The 17500-nt window shown below is 45.3% G+C and overlaps 1 protein-coding gene across 1 annotated transcript in view; it reads left to right on the top strand.

The window, feature by feature from the left end:
* LOC120550316 (rhomboid-related protein 4-like) overlaps positions 1-4917 on the top strand; it is a 20017-nt gene extending 15100 nt beyond the window's left edge. The window contains exons 10-11 of the mRNA XM_039787154.1: positions 1639-1753; positions 3693-4917. Of these exons, the coding sequence (XP_039643088.1) occupies positions 1639-1753; positions 3693-3826 (249 nt within the window). The 3' untranslated portion in view covers positions 3827-4917. The remainder of the gene's footprint in view (positions 1-1638; positions 1754-3692) is intronic.
* Positions 4918-17500: the final 12583 nt, after the last annotated feature.

Genomic DNA, 17500 nt, shown 5'->3' with positions numbered 1-17500 from the left:
GCGATAGTCAATCGCGGACACGGAGTGTGGAAAGTATGTCAGAATTGCGCCGGTGTGTGTGTGTTTGTGTGTGTTAGCGTAGAGTAGCGTTAGCCGCTGAATAGCTTAGCGCAGGGGCTAATGGATCCAGTGATGTATCTTGTAAGTTACCCCACTAATAATGCCCGAAATGATACAAAACATCTACACTAGTACAAATAGGTTATGCTCTCATAAAACGATGGATTGGAAAGTTTGTAAGTACACCAGAAGTTTATGAACACTTGCCTGCTCTCTTCAGCTCTCTGTTGCTGCTGCTGCTACCTGCAGTTAGATGAGTGCTTAGGGCCGTCTACAAATTACTACACCGAAAAGAGATGCAACAAAAATATTTATTAATTTAATGATTAAATAACGTAATGTCTCCAAACTTACCTCAATTATTACTTGTCTCCTGCTAGTTATACTACAGCACTTACTTTAAAAAATAAGTTAAATTAAAAAATATTTTTGTTGCATCTCTTTTTGGTGTTGTAATTTGTAGACGGCCCTAAGCACTCGTCTTACAGCAGCAACAACAGCAGAGAGCAGAAGCCAGCAGGCAAGTGTTATTTACATAAACTTCTGGTGTACTTACAAACTTTACAATCCATCGTTTTATGAGAGCATAACCTATTTGTACTACTGTAGAAGTTTGGTATCATTTCGGGCATTATTAGTGGGGTAACTTACAAGATACAAACGTGGGTCCATTAGCCCCTGCGCTAAGCTATTCAGCGGCTAACGCTACTCTACGCTAACTCTCCCAATGTTAGACCCAGGTGAAAAAAGCTTCTGGGGGGGTGTTTGGCTCGAGGTCATGGTGCAAAGGACCCTAAGGTGAAATTACTCCGAACCATCACTTTAACCAGAAGTGAAGTAACTGATTTGAACCCTAAAACATAAACAAACTAGCCTGACAAGCCAGAGCAGGAACTCACTATTGACGGAGCTCAATCCGAGGGGCGGGATAAACGGTTGGCTTTCAAATTCCCTCTGCACGCAATAGGATAGCGCTACAACCAGGCAGAGCAACGAAGAAGGAATGAAAAGCTAGTTGGTAGGTTAAACTTTTAACTTTTGCCATATCCAGTCGGCAAAACTCCGAACACATCTTCCTTTTTTAAGAATGACTTCTGTGCCGTTCTTTGGTCTTTTCTCAAAGAAAAGCTGAACTCCAAGTCTTCCAGAAGACCACTGTTCACTAGCAGCAGCAGCAGCCATAAGCCCCGCCCACCGACTCTATACACGATGTGATTGGCCTGACTAGAGTTTGTTTTTTCCAGCTCGCAAGCCAACGGAGAGTGCCTAGACCCCCCGTGGCTGCAAATTAAATTAGCTGCCACTAGTGTGCGTCTAGATTTCTAGGCTATAGACTGTACGTTCTCCGGTTTAGATATGAGGATAGAAAACGCTCCTGTGGATCGTATTAAAGGGTAGGAATAAACAACACATATTGTTGTATGGTTTGTTGGACTTGTTGTGCTGATCATTTTGGAAGTACAATGCTATCAAGGAATGAATGGATATCGGGAATGCTCGATACGTGATCTGAAAGGCAAAGTCTCTAATAGTATTCATAAAACATTTGTGTTTATGTCTCCACCTGATGATCCACAGCCTGCAGAAGATCATACTGCCGATGATGCATCCGAATATACAGAGTCTTATGTCGCAGGACTGACGGAGGAAAAGCAGATAGAAATGTTGATCAGAAGAAGTCTGAATGACAGAGGTAAGACAGAAAGATAGCAATAACGGGACGGTGGTTGCTGAACAAAACATTATCCAGGCAATCTGTTTAAAAGTAGAGATGTTTTCCGATACCGATCCCAGTATGGGGGGAAAAAAACCTCCAATACCGCCTAAAATTCCTGTATCGGTATCGGCAAAGTACTGGAGTTTATTCTGCGATTCCGATACCACGTAATTTACTGTAGCCCCGAAGAAAATCTACTTTAAATTATTTTATTTATTCCGCTATGACTCACTGTCAAACTGGATAATAAGATAAAGTTCTGCGACATTCATTGAGCCTGGCCGTACAACAAAGATAGAAATCATATCCCATCTATACAGGGATAGTAGTATACAGCTGTTATACATCATATCACATCCATACAGAGATAGTAGTATACAGCTGTTATACATCATATCACATCCATACAGGGACAGTAGTATACAGCTGTTATACATCAAATCACATCCATACAGGGATAGTAGTATACAGCTGTTATACATCATATCACATCCATACAGAGATAGTAGTATACAGCTGTTATACATCATATCACATCCATACAGGGATAGTAGTATACAGCTGTTATACATCATATCACATCCATACAGGGATAGTAGTATACAGCTGTTATACATCATATCACATCCATACAGGGATAGTAGTATACAGCTGTTATATATCATATCACATCTATACAGGGATAGTAGTATACAGCTGTTATATATCATATCACATCCATACAGGGACAGTAGTATACAGCTGTTATATCATATCACATCCATACAGAGATAGTAGTATACATCATAGTAGTAGGACATCATTTGAAATTGGGAAAAATTTGAAGTTGGAAAAAAGGTAAATACATTGCAATATATCGCAGAATATTGCAATATGTTTAAAATCGCAATAATATCGTATCGTGACATAAGTATCGTGATGATATCGTATCGTGAGGCCTCTGGGGATTCCCACCCCTAGTTGATTCCAGAGTTTGCAAAGAATAGATAGTATGTGCAATGGGCAAATGTAAAAGTCCAGGATGTAGGTTAGTGCAAGTGTAGTAGATAGGGATGGGGGTTTGAGTGTCAGTATCGGCCAATACGCAAGTCCAGGTATCGGAATCGGTATCGGGGAGGCAAAAATGGTATCGGACCATCTCTAGTTTAAAGTGCCCATATTATGAAAAAAACACTTTTTCTGGTATTTGGGGTGTTCTTTTGTGTCTCTGGTGCTTCCACACACATACACACTTTGAAATAAATCCATCCATGGTGTTCTGAGTGAGATACTGTTTCTGAATGTGTCCTGCCTTCAGTCTCCTAGTGAGCTGTTCAAAACCGTCACAGTCCGAAATGAGCTGGCTAACCACAACCGTTAGCTCGTAGCGTTAGCGTTAGCCGGCTAACGCTAACCCTAGCATGCTACGTCGTTCTCAATAGCAAAGCACTGCTACAACACACACAAGTTCACCATAATCTACAAAAGAACTACTTACATGTGCGCCCTCATTTAGAAGAAGTCTCCCAGCTGATCCTGCCTTGTAACTGACCAAAGTTGGAGAAACAGGCTTTCTTTTACTGTCTCTAGAGTTAGCTAGCTGACATGCTCTACATCTGAGCTACTGAGCATGTGCGAGTGCAATCAAAGATAGTAGTGAAGAAGAAGATGAAAAGAGGTCTCACTCTGTAGCTAAAACAGAAACCAGGTGAAAAGAGGATCTGCAGCAGTGAGAGAGAGCTGTGCAGTACAACAACAATATGGTGTTTTTTGAAAATTAAACCATGTAAACCTATTCTGGTACAACCTTAAAATACAGTTATGAACCTGAAAATGAGCATAATATGGGCGCTTTAAAGTTACCATAAATATGAGGCAAAAACGCACAAATTGACAAAACGCACGAATTGAATGTTTGATTTTTGGATTTTTTTAGTACGCAGCAGGCGGAGAGAAACGGGACACCCCGTGGAGGAGGAGGTGAGTCCCGAGGAGCTCAGGTCGAGGAGATTGAAGAGGTTTAAAGAAGACGTTTCCAACCCGGGGAGGGGCAGGAGAAGAAGATTATAATGACAGAAAGAGAATTTCACAATATCTTTTTATCATCGGTTTCTTAGTAGTCTCGCATAGCCAGAACCTTCCTCCACAGGGCTGCGGAGGAAGGTTCTGGCTAGTCCACACAGCATCCTGGGACTCTGAGAAAACTCCGATTGGACAGGTAGTCTAGCTAGCTGTCTGGGTTCACCCTGCAGAGATCTGAGGAGCAGCTAACCACAGTCAGAGAAAGGTGACGGACATCTGGCGAAATTTCCTGCAGCGCCCGAACAATCCCGGAAACGAACGGTCGTCGATGTAGACTACAGTAGTTCGTTACCTACGGTACATCCCAGCTGTTTGTTGTCAGGCGTTGTGGTGTACTGAACATTTTGAAAACAATTCTTGATATTATATCTTTATAATGGGGTCTCTAAAAATATTGACAATGTGTCAATCCATGATGTGTCAATCCATGATGATCATGTGATCATCGTGGATTATTAGGCCTATGTGTAAAACTGCAAAAATATCATTCATGCATGTCGGCGATTTGAACCTAATTCACTTCAATGAAGATAACTATACTATAGTATACATACTATATGATATACTATACATGCTGTTCTTGTTATGAGCATCAAAGCGTGGCGGCGCTGCGCTGCAAATTCAACTCCTGTTTAGTACGTGTTAACTCAAAGATTCCTAGAAAAAATCTAAACGTTGGAGGCCATTAATCGGCGAGCAAAGTCCTTGAAATCCATTCTGCAGTTAGCATCATATAGCCATGGCAAAAAGAAAACCGTTTAATTAATTTTGGTTTTACTAAGAAACTGTGTAGCGATGACGTTAATAGCACGACCGATTCACCTGCTGAAAGCCCTGTTAGTTAGCACACCTCCCACCGGGGGGTGACAACGCAAGAAGAAGCTGAAGAAATAACATCCTCTCTGGCTGAAGATGATCCTCCTTACCCCTCTCGCTCCTCTCTCTCCCGTTAAATTGGAACGGCCAGCAGTGGAGGGACTGGAAGAGCTGATATATACATGGCTGTTTGTTAAGGAAGGAAGCTTGGGGTGCGTCGCTAAGGTCTAATTGAACGGAGGAATTATGGTATTCTTCGGTAGCCTGAGTAACTTTAACCGTTGTTCATGTGAAATGTCAAAGACAGCCTGATGCTTTGTTTATCGACTATTTGTGGCTGTCTGTTTGCTGTTTGACCTATCAGTTCCTGTCGATAAAGTATGATAGGGTAAATCCTGTATAGTGCATACACTTGTAGCTGTTATGTATCTTTGTAAGTCATTGTAAGTCGCAAGCGCACCCCTGGGCATGGCTGTATGGATACAGGGCATGGCTGTATGGATACAGGGCCAGGCTGTATGGATACAGGGCATGGCTGTATGGATACAGGGCATGGCAGTATGGATACAGGGCATGGCTGTATGGATACAGGGCATGGCAGTATGGATACAGGGCATGGCAGTATGGATACAGGGTATGGCAGTATGGATACAGGGCATGGCAGTATGGATACAGGGCATGGCAGTATGGATACAGGGTATGGCAGTATGGATACAGGGCCAGGCAGTATGGATACAGGGCATGGCTGTATGGATACAGGGCATGGCAGTATGGATACAGGGTATGGCAGTATGGATACAGGGCATGGCAGTATGGATACAGGGTATGGCTGTATGGATACAGGGCATGGCAGTATGGATACAGGGCATGGCAGTATGGATACAGGGCATGGCTGTATGGATACAGGGCATGGCTGTATGGATACAGGGCATGGCAGTATGGATACAGGGCATGGCAGTATGGATACAGGGCATGGCTGTATGACAGAGACAACCGTAGGACAGAGAACACTACAGGTTAGTAAATACACAGGAACACCAAGAGCGAGAGGAAGCGTGGGTTCATATGTGGATTGATACTGGGACATCTACACAACTGTGTGACTCGATTGACTTCAAACTTTGTTTGTACTGGTGTTATTGTTGAATACATTGTGAATACATATTTCTAAAATTGTATGATGTTTTTATTTTTGTATTCCTCCTGACACCGACTGTATTCGGTGGTTTTATTGATCGCCTACATCTGGCTTCAGGTTGCACTACATATTATATTTTGTAGTGCAGTGCAGTGAACAGTGATTTGAACCTTATTGAAATTAATTTTGTGTAAATTGTTAATAATTGAGCAATGGGAAAATAACCGCTAATCGAAAAATGTATCGTTAGGTTAGTCGTTTAAAAAAATAATCGTTTGGGACAGCCCTATTGTATTGTGTTCAAACTGTTTTTCTTTTCCTTTTTTTTAATCTGATTTCATAGGTTTAAATTTGTGTTTCAACTTTTAATTTAAATCTTGTTATATTTTCTCCATATCTATGCGTATGTATATGTACAGTATGTGTGTTTTATGCTTGTATACAATTTTTTTTTGGGGTCTTTGTAAAGCACTTTGGTGCGAAACCTGTTTGCTTTTAAAGTGCTATATTAATGAAATAAACTTGTTTGAAATGTTTTGGTTTTCTGCATTATGTGCAGAGGTGGAAGAAGTATTCAGATCCTTTACTTGAGTAAAAATACCACACTGAAAATACTCCACTACGAGTACAAGTCCTGCATTCAGCTGAAGTAAAAGTATGTAAGTATCATCAGTTAAATGTAATCAAAGTCTTTTACTGTTATATCTGATGTTTCTGGACTAATATTCCTGCTGCATTAATGTGTATGCTGCATTTTACTGCTGTAGATGTTTAATGTTGTGCTCATTGTAAGTCCTTTATATGCTGTTGGGTAGTTTAATCTACAGCAGTGCATCATATTCTATAAGATCATCATATGTTTGTCAACTGTGATTCACCTTGTCATGGTGTCAGAAAAACAGCCCTGTTTACAGCTTTGTGACGATGCATTTTCCAGCTGATCCGAGAGGATTTTTAAAGACTTTATTTTAAACACTTCATCCTTCAGTTCATCACAAACATTCAACATCAACACATCTGGAGATACGTGGTTTTCACTGGACAGGGAGGGGAGGAAACACTGTAACTAAAGCTGTCAGACAAATGTAGTGGAGCAAAAACTACAATATTTACCTCTGAGATGTAGAGGAGGTACAAAGTAGGAAGTTGTAGAAAATGAAAAAAAATGTCACCACTGTCAAAATGATCACCAGTACATGACAACCTACAGTAAGCGATAATGATGTAGTGGTGTGATGGAGGATGTGGGGACAGAGAGGTCCATTTCTTTCTTTTCTTTTTTTTTTTAAACACTTTATTTGTACATTTCCAGTTATTACATTAAACAATCATATTCTCTATCTTACAAATAATCATAGAAAAACAATCCCAAGAAGACAAAGACAGACCAAACCTAAAATCAACCTGACAGACTTGTCACAGACAACAGACCGAGTGCACCTAACATCCGTTGCGACAGGATTGACCAAGGGCAGGTTTAAACATTCAGAGTTCCAGTTCCAGACCAGGTAAATTGTTCACATAAGTTATCTTAGGAATCTGTTGATAGAACCGTTTAGGGTACATCAGATTTTTTCCAGCTTAACATTCTGCATAATGTCCCTGATCCAGTGGTGGTGTGATGGAGGAGTAGCAGCCTTCCATTTAAATAAAATCAAGCGTCTAGCTAATAAGGAAGAAAATGCAATGACCCTCTGTAGATGACCAGGGGGAGCAGATCCCGTTGAATCAGAAAACCAACCGAAAATAGCAACCAAGGGTGAGGGTGAGATGTTATAAGCATAAGCATTAGAGATGACTTCAAAAAAGGATGACCAGAAATAAACAAGTTTCGGACAAGACCAGAACATATGATAGGAAGTAGCTGGCGTATGTTTACATCTATCACATAATGGGTCTACAGGTCCATTTCTTTCTGAGCCCTGTGTTGTTATCTGTGGGTAAAAGGACTGCCAGGCAGCTGACTTTTTGTTGGTAACAGTGATCACACCGTATGAAATAGGATGATGAATAACTTTCAGTTTTAGGGTCCTATTTTAACAATCTAGGCGCACGTTGTGAAGCGCCCGGCGCAGGTGTGTTCAGGGCCTGTCCAAATCCACTTTTGCTAGTTTGACGGTGGAAAAAAAGGGTCTCTGCGCCGGGCAACTGGTCCTAAAGGGTTGTCCTTAGTGTCTTCATTAATCAGAGGTGTGTTTTGGGCGTAAGATGCAATCAACCAATCAGAGATCATCTCCCATTCATCAACCAATCAGAGATCATCTCCCATTCCCTTTAAAAGCCAGGCGCGGTTGGACCTTGGAGCATTGCTGTTATGATGGAGGATTTGCACCGTAATATTATTATTAGTAATCTTCTGCATGTGTGTGTGCTGCTGTGTGTCCCTGTGTGTGTAACAAGCATAGTGTGTGTCCCTGTGTGTGTAACAAGCATAGTGTGTCCCTGTGTGTGTAACAAGCATAGTGTGTGTCCCTGTGTGTGTAACAAGCATAGTGTGTGTCCCTGTGTGTGTAACAAGCATAGTGTGCGTCCCTGTGTGTGTAACAAGTAGTGTGCGCTGTTAAGATAACAATGAAATGCTGCACTATTGACTTTAGGCGCGATCACTTCCTGCCGCCTCAAGATAGCAACAACGCCCAGAATGCACCTGAACACACCTCCCTGTAAGACCAGCACACCCAGAATGCACCTGAACACACCTCCCTGTAAGACCAGCACACCCAGAATGCACCTGAACACACCTCCCTGTAAGACCAGCACGCCCAGAATGCACCTGAACACGCCTCCCTGTAAGCCCAGCACGCACAGAATGCACCTGAACACACCTCCCTGTAAGACCAGCACGCACAGAATGCACCTGAACACACCTCCCTGTAAGACCAGCACGCACAGAATGCACCTGAACACACCTCCCTGTAAGACCAGCACACCCAGAATGCACCTGAACACACCTCCCTGTAAGCCCAGCACGCACAGAATGCACCTGAACACACCTCCCTGTAAGACCAGCACGCCCAGAATGCACCTGAACACACCTCCCTGTAAGACCAGCACACCCAGAATGCACCTGAACACACCTCCCTGTAAGCCCAGCACGCACAGAATGCACCTGAACACACCTCCCTGTAAGACCAGCACACCCAGAATGCACCTGAACACACCTCCCTGTAAGCCCAGCACGCCCAGAATGCACCTGAACACACCTCCCTGTAAGACCAGCACACCCAGAATGCATCTGAACACACCTCCCTGTAAGACCAGCACGCCCCGGAGCGCACCTCGAAACACATCTCCCTGTAAGACCAGCACACCCAGAATGCACCTGAACACACCTCCCTGTAAGACCAGCACACCCAGAATGCACCTGAACACACCTCCCTGTTAGACCAGCACGCCCAGAATGCACCTGAACACACCTCCCAGTAAGCCCAGCACGCACAGAATGCACCTGAACACACCTCCCTGTAAGACCAGCACACCCAGAATGCACCTGAACACACCTCCCTGTAAGCCCAGCACGCACAGAATGCACCTGAACACACCTCCCTGTAAGACCAGCACACCCAGAATGCACCTGAACACACCTCCCTGTAAGCCCAGCACGCACAGAATGCACCTGAACACACCTGAACACACCTCCCTGTAAGCCCAGCACACCCAGATTGCACCTGAACACACCTCCCTGTAAGCCCAGCACGCCCAGAATGCACCTGAACACACCTCCCTGTAAGACCAGCACACCCAGAATGCATCTGAACACACCTCCCTGTAAGACCAGCACGCCCCAGAATGCACCTGAACACATCTCCCTGTAAGACCAGCACACCCAGAATGCACCTGAACACACCTCCCTGTAAGACCAGCACACCCAGAATGCACCTGAACACACCTCCCTGTTAGACCAGCACGCCCAGAATGCACCTGAACACACCTCCCTGTAAGCCCAGCACGCACAGAATGCACCTGAACACACCTCCCTGTAAGACCAGCACGCCCAGAATGCACCTGAACACACCTACCTGTAAGACCAGCATGCCCAGAATGCACCTGAACACACCTCCCTGTAAGACCAGCACGCCCAGAATGCACCTGAACACACCTCCCTGTAAGCCCAGCACGCACAGAATGCACCTGAACACACCTCCCTGTAAGACCAGCACGCCCAGAATGCACCTGAACACACCTCCCTGTAAGCCCAGCACGCACAGAATGCACCTGAACACACCTCCCTGTAAGACCAGCACACCCAGAATGCACCTGAACACACCTCCCTGTAAGACCAGCACGCCCAGAATGCACCTGAACACACCTCCCTGTAAGACCAGCACGCCCAGAATGCACCTGAACACACCTCCCTGTAAGACCAGCACACCCAGAATGCACCTGAACACACCTCCCTGTTAGACCAGCACGCCCAGAATGCACCTGAACACACCTCCCTGTAAGACCAGCACGCCCAGAATGCACCTGAACACACCTCCCTGTAAGCCCAGCACGCACAGAATGCACCTGAACACACCTCCCTGTAAGACCAGCAGACCCAGAATGCACCTGAACACACCTCCCTGTAAGACCAGCACACCCAGAATGCACCTGAACACACCTCCCTGTAAGCCCAGCATGCACAGAATGCACCTGAACACACCTCCCTGTAAGACCAGCACACCCAGAATGCACCTGAACACACCTCCCTGTAAGCCCAGCACGCACAGAATGCACCTGAACACACCTCCCTGTAAGACCAGCACGCCCAGAATGCACCTGAACACACCTCCCTGTAAGACCAGCACACCCAGAATGCACCTGAACACACCTCCCTGTAAGCCCAGCACGCACAGAATGCACCTGAACACACCTCCCTGTAAGACCAGCACACCCAGAATGCACCTGAACACACCTCCCTGTAAGCCCAGCACGCCCAGAATGCACCTGAACACACCTCCCTGTAAGACCAGCACACCCAGAATGCATCTGAACACACCTCCCTGTAAGACCAGCACGCCCCAGAATGCACCTGAACACATCTCCCTGTAAGACCAGCACACCCAGAATGCACCTGAACACACCTCCCTGTAAGACCAGCACACCCAGAATGCACCTGAACACACCTCCCTGTTAGACCAGCACGCCCAGAATGCACCTGAACACACCTCCCTGTAAGCCCAGCACGCACAGAATGCACCTGAACACACCTCCCTGTAAGACCAGCACGCCCAGAATGCACCTGAACACACCTACCTGTAAGACCAGCATGCCCAGAATGCACCTGAACACACCTCCCTGTAAGACCAGCACCCCAGAATGCACCTGAACACACCTCCCTGTAAGCCCAGCACGCAAGGAATGCACCTGAACACACCTCCCTGTAAGACCAGCACGCCAGAATGCACCTGAACACACCTCCCTGTAAGCCCAGCACGCACAGAATGCACCTGAACACACCTCCCTTGTAAGACCAGCACACCCAGAATGCACCTGAACACACCTCCCCTGTAAGACCAGCACGCAGAATGCACCTGAACACACCTCCCTGTAAGACCAGCAGCGCCAGAATGCACCTGAACACACCTCCCTGTAAGACCAGCACACCCAGAAAGCACCTGAACACACCTCCCTGTTAGACCAGCACGCCCAGAATGCACCTGAACACACCTCCCTGTAAGCCCAGCACGCACAGAATGCACCTGAACACACCTCCCTGTAAGACAAGCACGTCCAGAATGCACCTGAACACACCTCCCTGGAAGACCAGCACACCCAGAATGCACCTGAACACACCTCCCTGTAAGACCAGCACGCCCAGAATGCACCTGAACACACCTCCCTGTAAGACCAGCACGCCCCAGAATGCACCTGAACACACCTCCCTGTAAGACCAGCACGCCCAGAATGCACCTGGTCTTAAACTAGCAAAGACACTCGCGTCGGGCTCCTATACAGTTCTCCAACAAAGTATTTTGTAAGTATTATATGTAGCTACGTACCTTTCTGAAAAACTGAAACTAAGCTCAAACTAGCAAACACACTCTTAAAAACTAACTCAAACTAAACTATAATGACATCCAAAAGTCAATACTAAAATAAACTATAAACTACATGAAAATATAAAACTATAATATAACCTTGGTATATGAAATAGATTTGCTTTTAAAAACGCAAGATGAAAAGTAAACGTGGGGTTTTAAACCATGTACCCCCATAACCAGCGCAAATAATTTTTGTCGGCGATAGATTTACTAAACAACAGCCTTGTACCTGGAAAACATTTAAATGCTGATGGAAAAACGCGAAAAAAGACGGTAGAAAGAAGGAAGTAAGGAAAAAATAGGTCGAAAATAGTAACAAAAACTTTGAAAAAAAGAGACCCAAACTAGCTAACAAAAGAGTAGGAAACACTAGGGCGACACAAATTACCAAAAAGCAACAAACTTCGAAAAAAGTGACAAAAACTTCGAAGAGAAAAAGACAGTAGAAAAAAGTAAGAAAGAAAGGCAAGAAGAAGTAAAAACAAACGACAAAACCTTCAAAAAAAGGTGACAAACTTAAAAAAAAAACAGCGACAAAAACTTTGAAAAAAGTGAAAAAATGTCACGTTACCCCCTGCAGTCCTCCAGAGTACCCCTAGGGGGACATGTACCCCCTGCAGTCCTCCAAAGTACCCCTAGGGGGACATGTACCCCCTGCAGTCCTCCAGAGTACCCCTAGGGGGACATGTACCCCCTGCAGTCCTCCAAAGTACCCCTAGGGGGACATGTACCCCCTGCAGTCCTCCAGAGTACCCCTAGGGGGACATGTACCCCCTGCAGTCCTCCAAAGTACCCCCTGCAGTCCTCCAAAGTACCCCTAGGGGGACATGTACCCCCTGCAGTCCTCCAGAGTACCCCTAGGGGGACATGTACCCCCTGCAGTCCTCCAAAGTACCCCTAGGGGGACACGTACCCCCTGCTGTCCTCCTAAGTACCCCTAAGGGGACACGTACCCCCTGCAGTCCTCCAAAGTACCCCTAGGGGGACACGTACCCCCTGCTGTCCTCCTAAGTACCCCTAAGGGGACAAGTACCCCCTGCAGTCCTCCAAAGTACCCCTAGGGGGACACGTACCCCCTGCAGTCCTCCAGAGTACCCCTAGGGGGACACGTACCCCCTGCAGTCCTCCAGAGTACCCCTAGGGGGACACGTACCCCCTGCAGTCCTCCAGAGTACCCCTAGGGGGACATGTACCCCCTGCAGTCCTCCAGAGTACCCCTAGGGGGACATGTACCCCCTGCAGTCCTCCAAAGTACCCCTAGGGGGACACGTACCCCCTGCTGTCCTCCTAAGTACCCCTAAGGGGACACGTACCCCCTGCAGTCCTCCAAAGTACCCCTAGGGGGACACGTACCCCCTGCTGTCCTCCTAAGTACCCCTAAGGGGACAAGTACCCCCTGCAGTCCTCCAAAGTACCCCTAGGGGGACACGTACCCCCTGCAGTCCTCCAGAGTACCCCTAGGGGGACACGTACCCCTTGCAGTCCTCCAGAGTACCCCTAGGGGGACACGTACCCCCATTTGAGAAACACTGCACTAGGGGATGCTGGGTGATGTCACTTCTTGTTGACGTCTGAAGTACTGTCAAACAAAACGGAGGCCAGCTGACTTCCCTCTTCACGCTTCTCTCTCCTCCAATCCCCACACCCCCCTTCATGTGCACTAACCCCCCACCCCCGACCCCCAACTCCTTCTTGTCGGTAATTGGCTGGAGTCAGTGGTAGAGCCAATCGGAAGGTCGGTGGTTCGATCCCTGGCCCTGCAGTCCCATGTTGAAGTGTCCTTGGGCAAGACACTGAGCCCCCGAGTTGGCCCTGATGTGTGCGCCAATCGGAGTGTAAATGTGTGTGAGTGTTTATCTGATGATGACCTGGTGATGACCTTGTACGGCAGCCTCGGCCACAGTGTATGAATGTGTGTGAATGGTTCCAGTACTATGTTCAAGCACTTTGAGTAGTCGTGAAGAAGGGAAAAGCGCTATATACAGTGCCTTGCGAAAGTATTCGGCCCCCTTGAACGTTTCGACCTTTTGCCACATTTCAGGCCTCAAACATAAAGATATAAAACTGTAATTTTTTGTGAAGAATCAACAACAAGTGGGTCCCAATTATGAAGTGGAACGAAATTCATTGGCTATTTCAAACTTTTTTAACAAATAAAAAACTGAAAAAGTGGGCGTGCAAAATTATTCAGCCCCTTTTACTTTCAGTGCAGCAAACTCTCTCCAGAAGTTCAGTGAGGATCTCTGAATGATCCAATGTTGACCTAAATGACTAATGATGATAAATAGAATCCAGCTGTGTGTAATCAAGTCTCCGTATAAATGCACCTGCTCTGTGATAGTCTCAGAGGTCCGTGTAGCGCGAGAGAGCATCATGAAGAACAAGGAACACACCAGGCAGGTCCGAGATACTGTTGTGGAGAAGTTTAAAGCCGGATTGGATACAAAAGATTTCCCAAGCTTTAAACATCCCAAGGAGCCTGGTGCAAGCGATAATATTGAAATGGAAGGAGTGTCAGACCACTACAAATCTACGAAGACCCGCCGTCCCTCTAAACTTTCAGCTCATACAATGAGAAGACTGATCAGAGATGCAGCCAAGAGGCCCATGATCACTCTGGATGAACTGCAGAGATCTACAGCTGAGGTGGGAGACTCTGTCCATAGGACAACAATCAGTCGTTTACTGCACAAATCTGGCCTTTATGGAAGAGTGGCAAGAAGAAAGCCATTTCTTAAAGATATCCATAAAAAGTGTCGTTTAAAGTTTGCCAAAAGCCACCTGGGAGACACACCAAACATGTGGAAGAAGGTGCTGTGGTCAGATGAAACCAAAATCGAACTTTTGGCAACAATGCAAAACGTTATGTTTGCGTAAAAGCAACACAGCTCATCACCCTGAACACACCATCCCCACTGTCAAACATGGTGGTGGCAGCATCATGGTTTGGGCCTGCTTTTCTTCAGCAGGGACAGGGAAGATGGTTAAAATTGATGGGAAGATGGATGGAGCCAAATACAGGACCATTCTGGAAGAAAACCTGATGGAGTCTGCAAAAGACCTGAGCGCGGAGATTTGTTCTTCCAACAAGACAATGATCCAAAACATAAAGCAAAATCTACAATGGAATGGTTCACAAATAAACATATCCAGGTGTTAGAATGGCCAAGTCAAAGTCCAGACCTGAATCAATCGAGAATCTGTGGCAAGAACTGAAAACTGCTGTTCACAAACGCTCTCCATCCAACCTCACTGAGCTCGAGCTGTTTTGCAAGGAGGAATGGGCAAAATGTCAGTCTCTCGATGTGCAAAACTGATAGAGACATACCCCCAGCCGACATTACAGCTGTAATCGCGCAAAAGGTGGCGCTACAAAGTATTAACTGAAGGGGGCTGAATAATTTTGCACGCCCAATATTTCAGTTTTTTATTTGTTTAAAAGGTTTGAAATATCCAATAAATTTCGTTCCACTTCATGATTGTGTCCCACTTGTTGTTGATTCTTCACAAAAAATTACAGTTTTATATCTTTATGTTTGAGGCCTGAAATGTGGCAAAAGGTCGAAAAGTTCAAGGGGGCCGAATACTTTCGCAAGGCACTGTAAATACAGTCCATGTGTTCAGGGGACAGACAGCTAGCAGATAGTGAGGAGATGTTTTTTACAGTGTGTTCAGAGGACAGACAGCTAGCAGATAGTGAGGAGATGTTTTTACAGTGTGTTCAGAGGACAGGCAGCTAGCAGATAGTGAGGAGATGTTTTTTACAGTGTGTTCAGAGGACAGACAGCTAGCAGATAGTGAGGAGATGTTTTTACAGTGTTCAGAGGACAGGCAGCTAGCAGATAGTGAGGAGATGTTTTTTACAGTGTGTTCAGAGGACAGACAGCTAGCAGATAGTGAGGAGATGTTTTTTACAGTGTGTTCAGGGGACAGACAGCTAGCAGATAGTGAGGAGATGTTTTTTACAGTGTGTTCAGGAGACAGACAGCTAGCAGATAGTGAGGAGATGTTTTTTACAGTGTGTTCAGGGGACAGACAGCTAGCAGATAGTGAGGAGATGTTTTTTTTTACAGTGTGTTCAGGACAGGCACCGCCTTATGGGTGGGCCTGACGGGCCTAGGCCCACCCACTTTTCAACAGGCCCACCCAAAACTTTTCTTAAAAAAAACAAACTTTTAATATAATTTGATGAAGAATTATTAAAAATCTGCAAATAATCTCATAATTTGTGCTAAAATAGTCTAAATGTTTAGTTTTCAAAAACAATTTTAAAAAACTGGTCATGTCTATTTTTATGTTTTTGCGCAAGTTCAGCAGACAGTGAGGTTCGGATTGGATGTAGCTTGTTGGTATGCTAGGCTAGGCTAGCTCCCAGTGATGTGAGAGTGTAAAAATCATTTCCAGTAAAGGACAATGTTGCAACAGTCGTTGTTTAGGTACCTTAAACATGCACGAGCGGTCTCAGAGTCATCGCTGCAACCAGGAGATGAAGGAGAGCTGAGATCCACAGCGCCTAGCACATCTTTGTCTCTGCCACCCCAGGATGTTAGCGCGGCTAGCGCGACCGGCGCCGGTGCTAGTGCCTCTGTCTCTGACTCGCGGGTGGATGATATAGCCCCTATGGATATAGCCGTGTGGATGTGGATCTGTCTTCCGTGGATGAGCCCGCAACTCAACCATGCTAAAGTATCCGGTTACTTCTTCTGCTTTAGCGAGTTTAATTGTGTAGGACCGCCAGAGGATAACAGTAAGGTATGTGAAGGCTACTCTGCCTGTATTGTATTATGTCGTTATATGAGATATATGGATTAAAATAATCGATTCATAACTCGCTACAGATCTGCAGGCGCAATTTTATTTCTATAACAGCTTGTTACTGTTGTCAAGTGGTTTTTCCCTCATGGTTTTCTCTTTAGGGCTTGTTAATGTGATTTATTCATTTTTATAAAACATGTCTATAACATGAATCATCACACTAAAGTAACAGTTTGTCTCGGTAGGAAATAACTTGAGTCGTGTTTTACATGACAGATGACGTTGTCAATGAACAAGTTCTGTGGCCGAGCATTGATTGAAACTGTCGGGCAGTGTTGTTGATTTGTATATTGTTGAAAACTTAAAACAATTAAATAGAATTGGGAAATATTCGGCCTCATGTTATACGAGCAGATCTAAACTATGTTTTGGGGGGAATATTAGATTCCTGACCACTTTTACAGTCTATAGGCCTTAGGTTAGGAGAGATGCGCTATAGCACAGCCAGGTATGGTGCGTAATGGAGATTCCAAAGCGCTCTTCTTTTGGTCAGAACCAAGGAGAGCGATTGCGGATAGTGTAGCTCCCTCCAGTTAACAGACACGGACACAAGGCGTTCTTGTCTACGGGCATTTATTAGTTGAATCATGTCATCGTCGATGCCATCAAACATGCTGTGAGAACTAAATAAAACATAGAAATCACATAAGTTACAGAAATAAGAATATTCTCACAGAGAATAGCACATGAATAATAAACAACACAACGTTAGATTGACTGTTAATAAAACGCCAAACAGTTATGCTTTTACAATGATAATTACACATTAAAAGAACTATGCATACCTCACTGGCCGCGTTAACTCCAGGGGAGTGAAAAAACAGGTTACAAGGCAACTTCTCTCCCGTGTGTCTCTCGGTGAACTTA

The sequence above is a fragment of the Perca fluviatilis genome, chromosome 2 (genome assembly GCF_010015445.1).
Source record: "Perca fluviatilis chromosome 2, GENO_Pfluv_1.0, whole genome shotgun sequence".
NCBI classification, from domain to species: Eukaryota; Metazoa; Chordata; class Actinopteri; order Perciformes; family Percidae; genus Perca; species Perca fluviatilis.
Note: the sequence above shows the minus strand (reverse complement) of the source record. Positions and strands in the feature narration are given on the sequence as shown.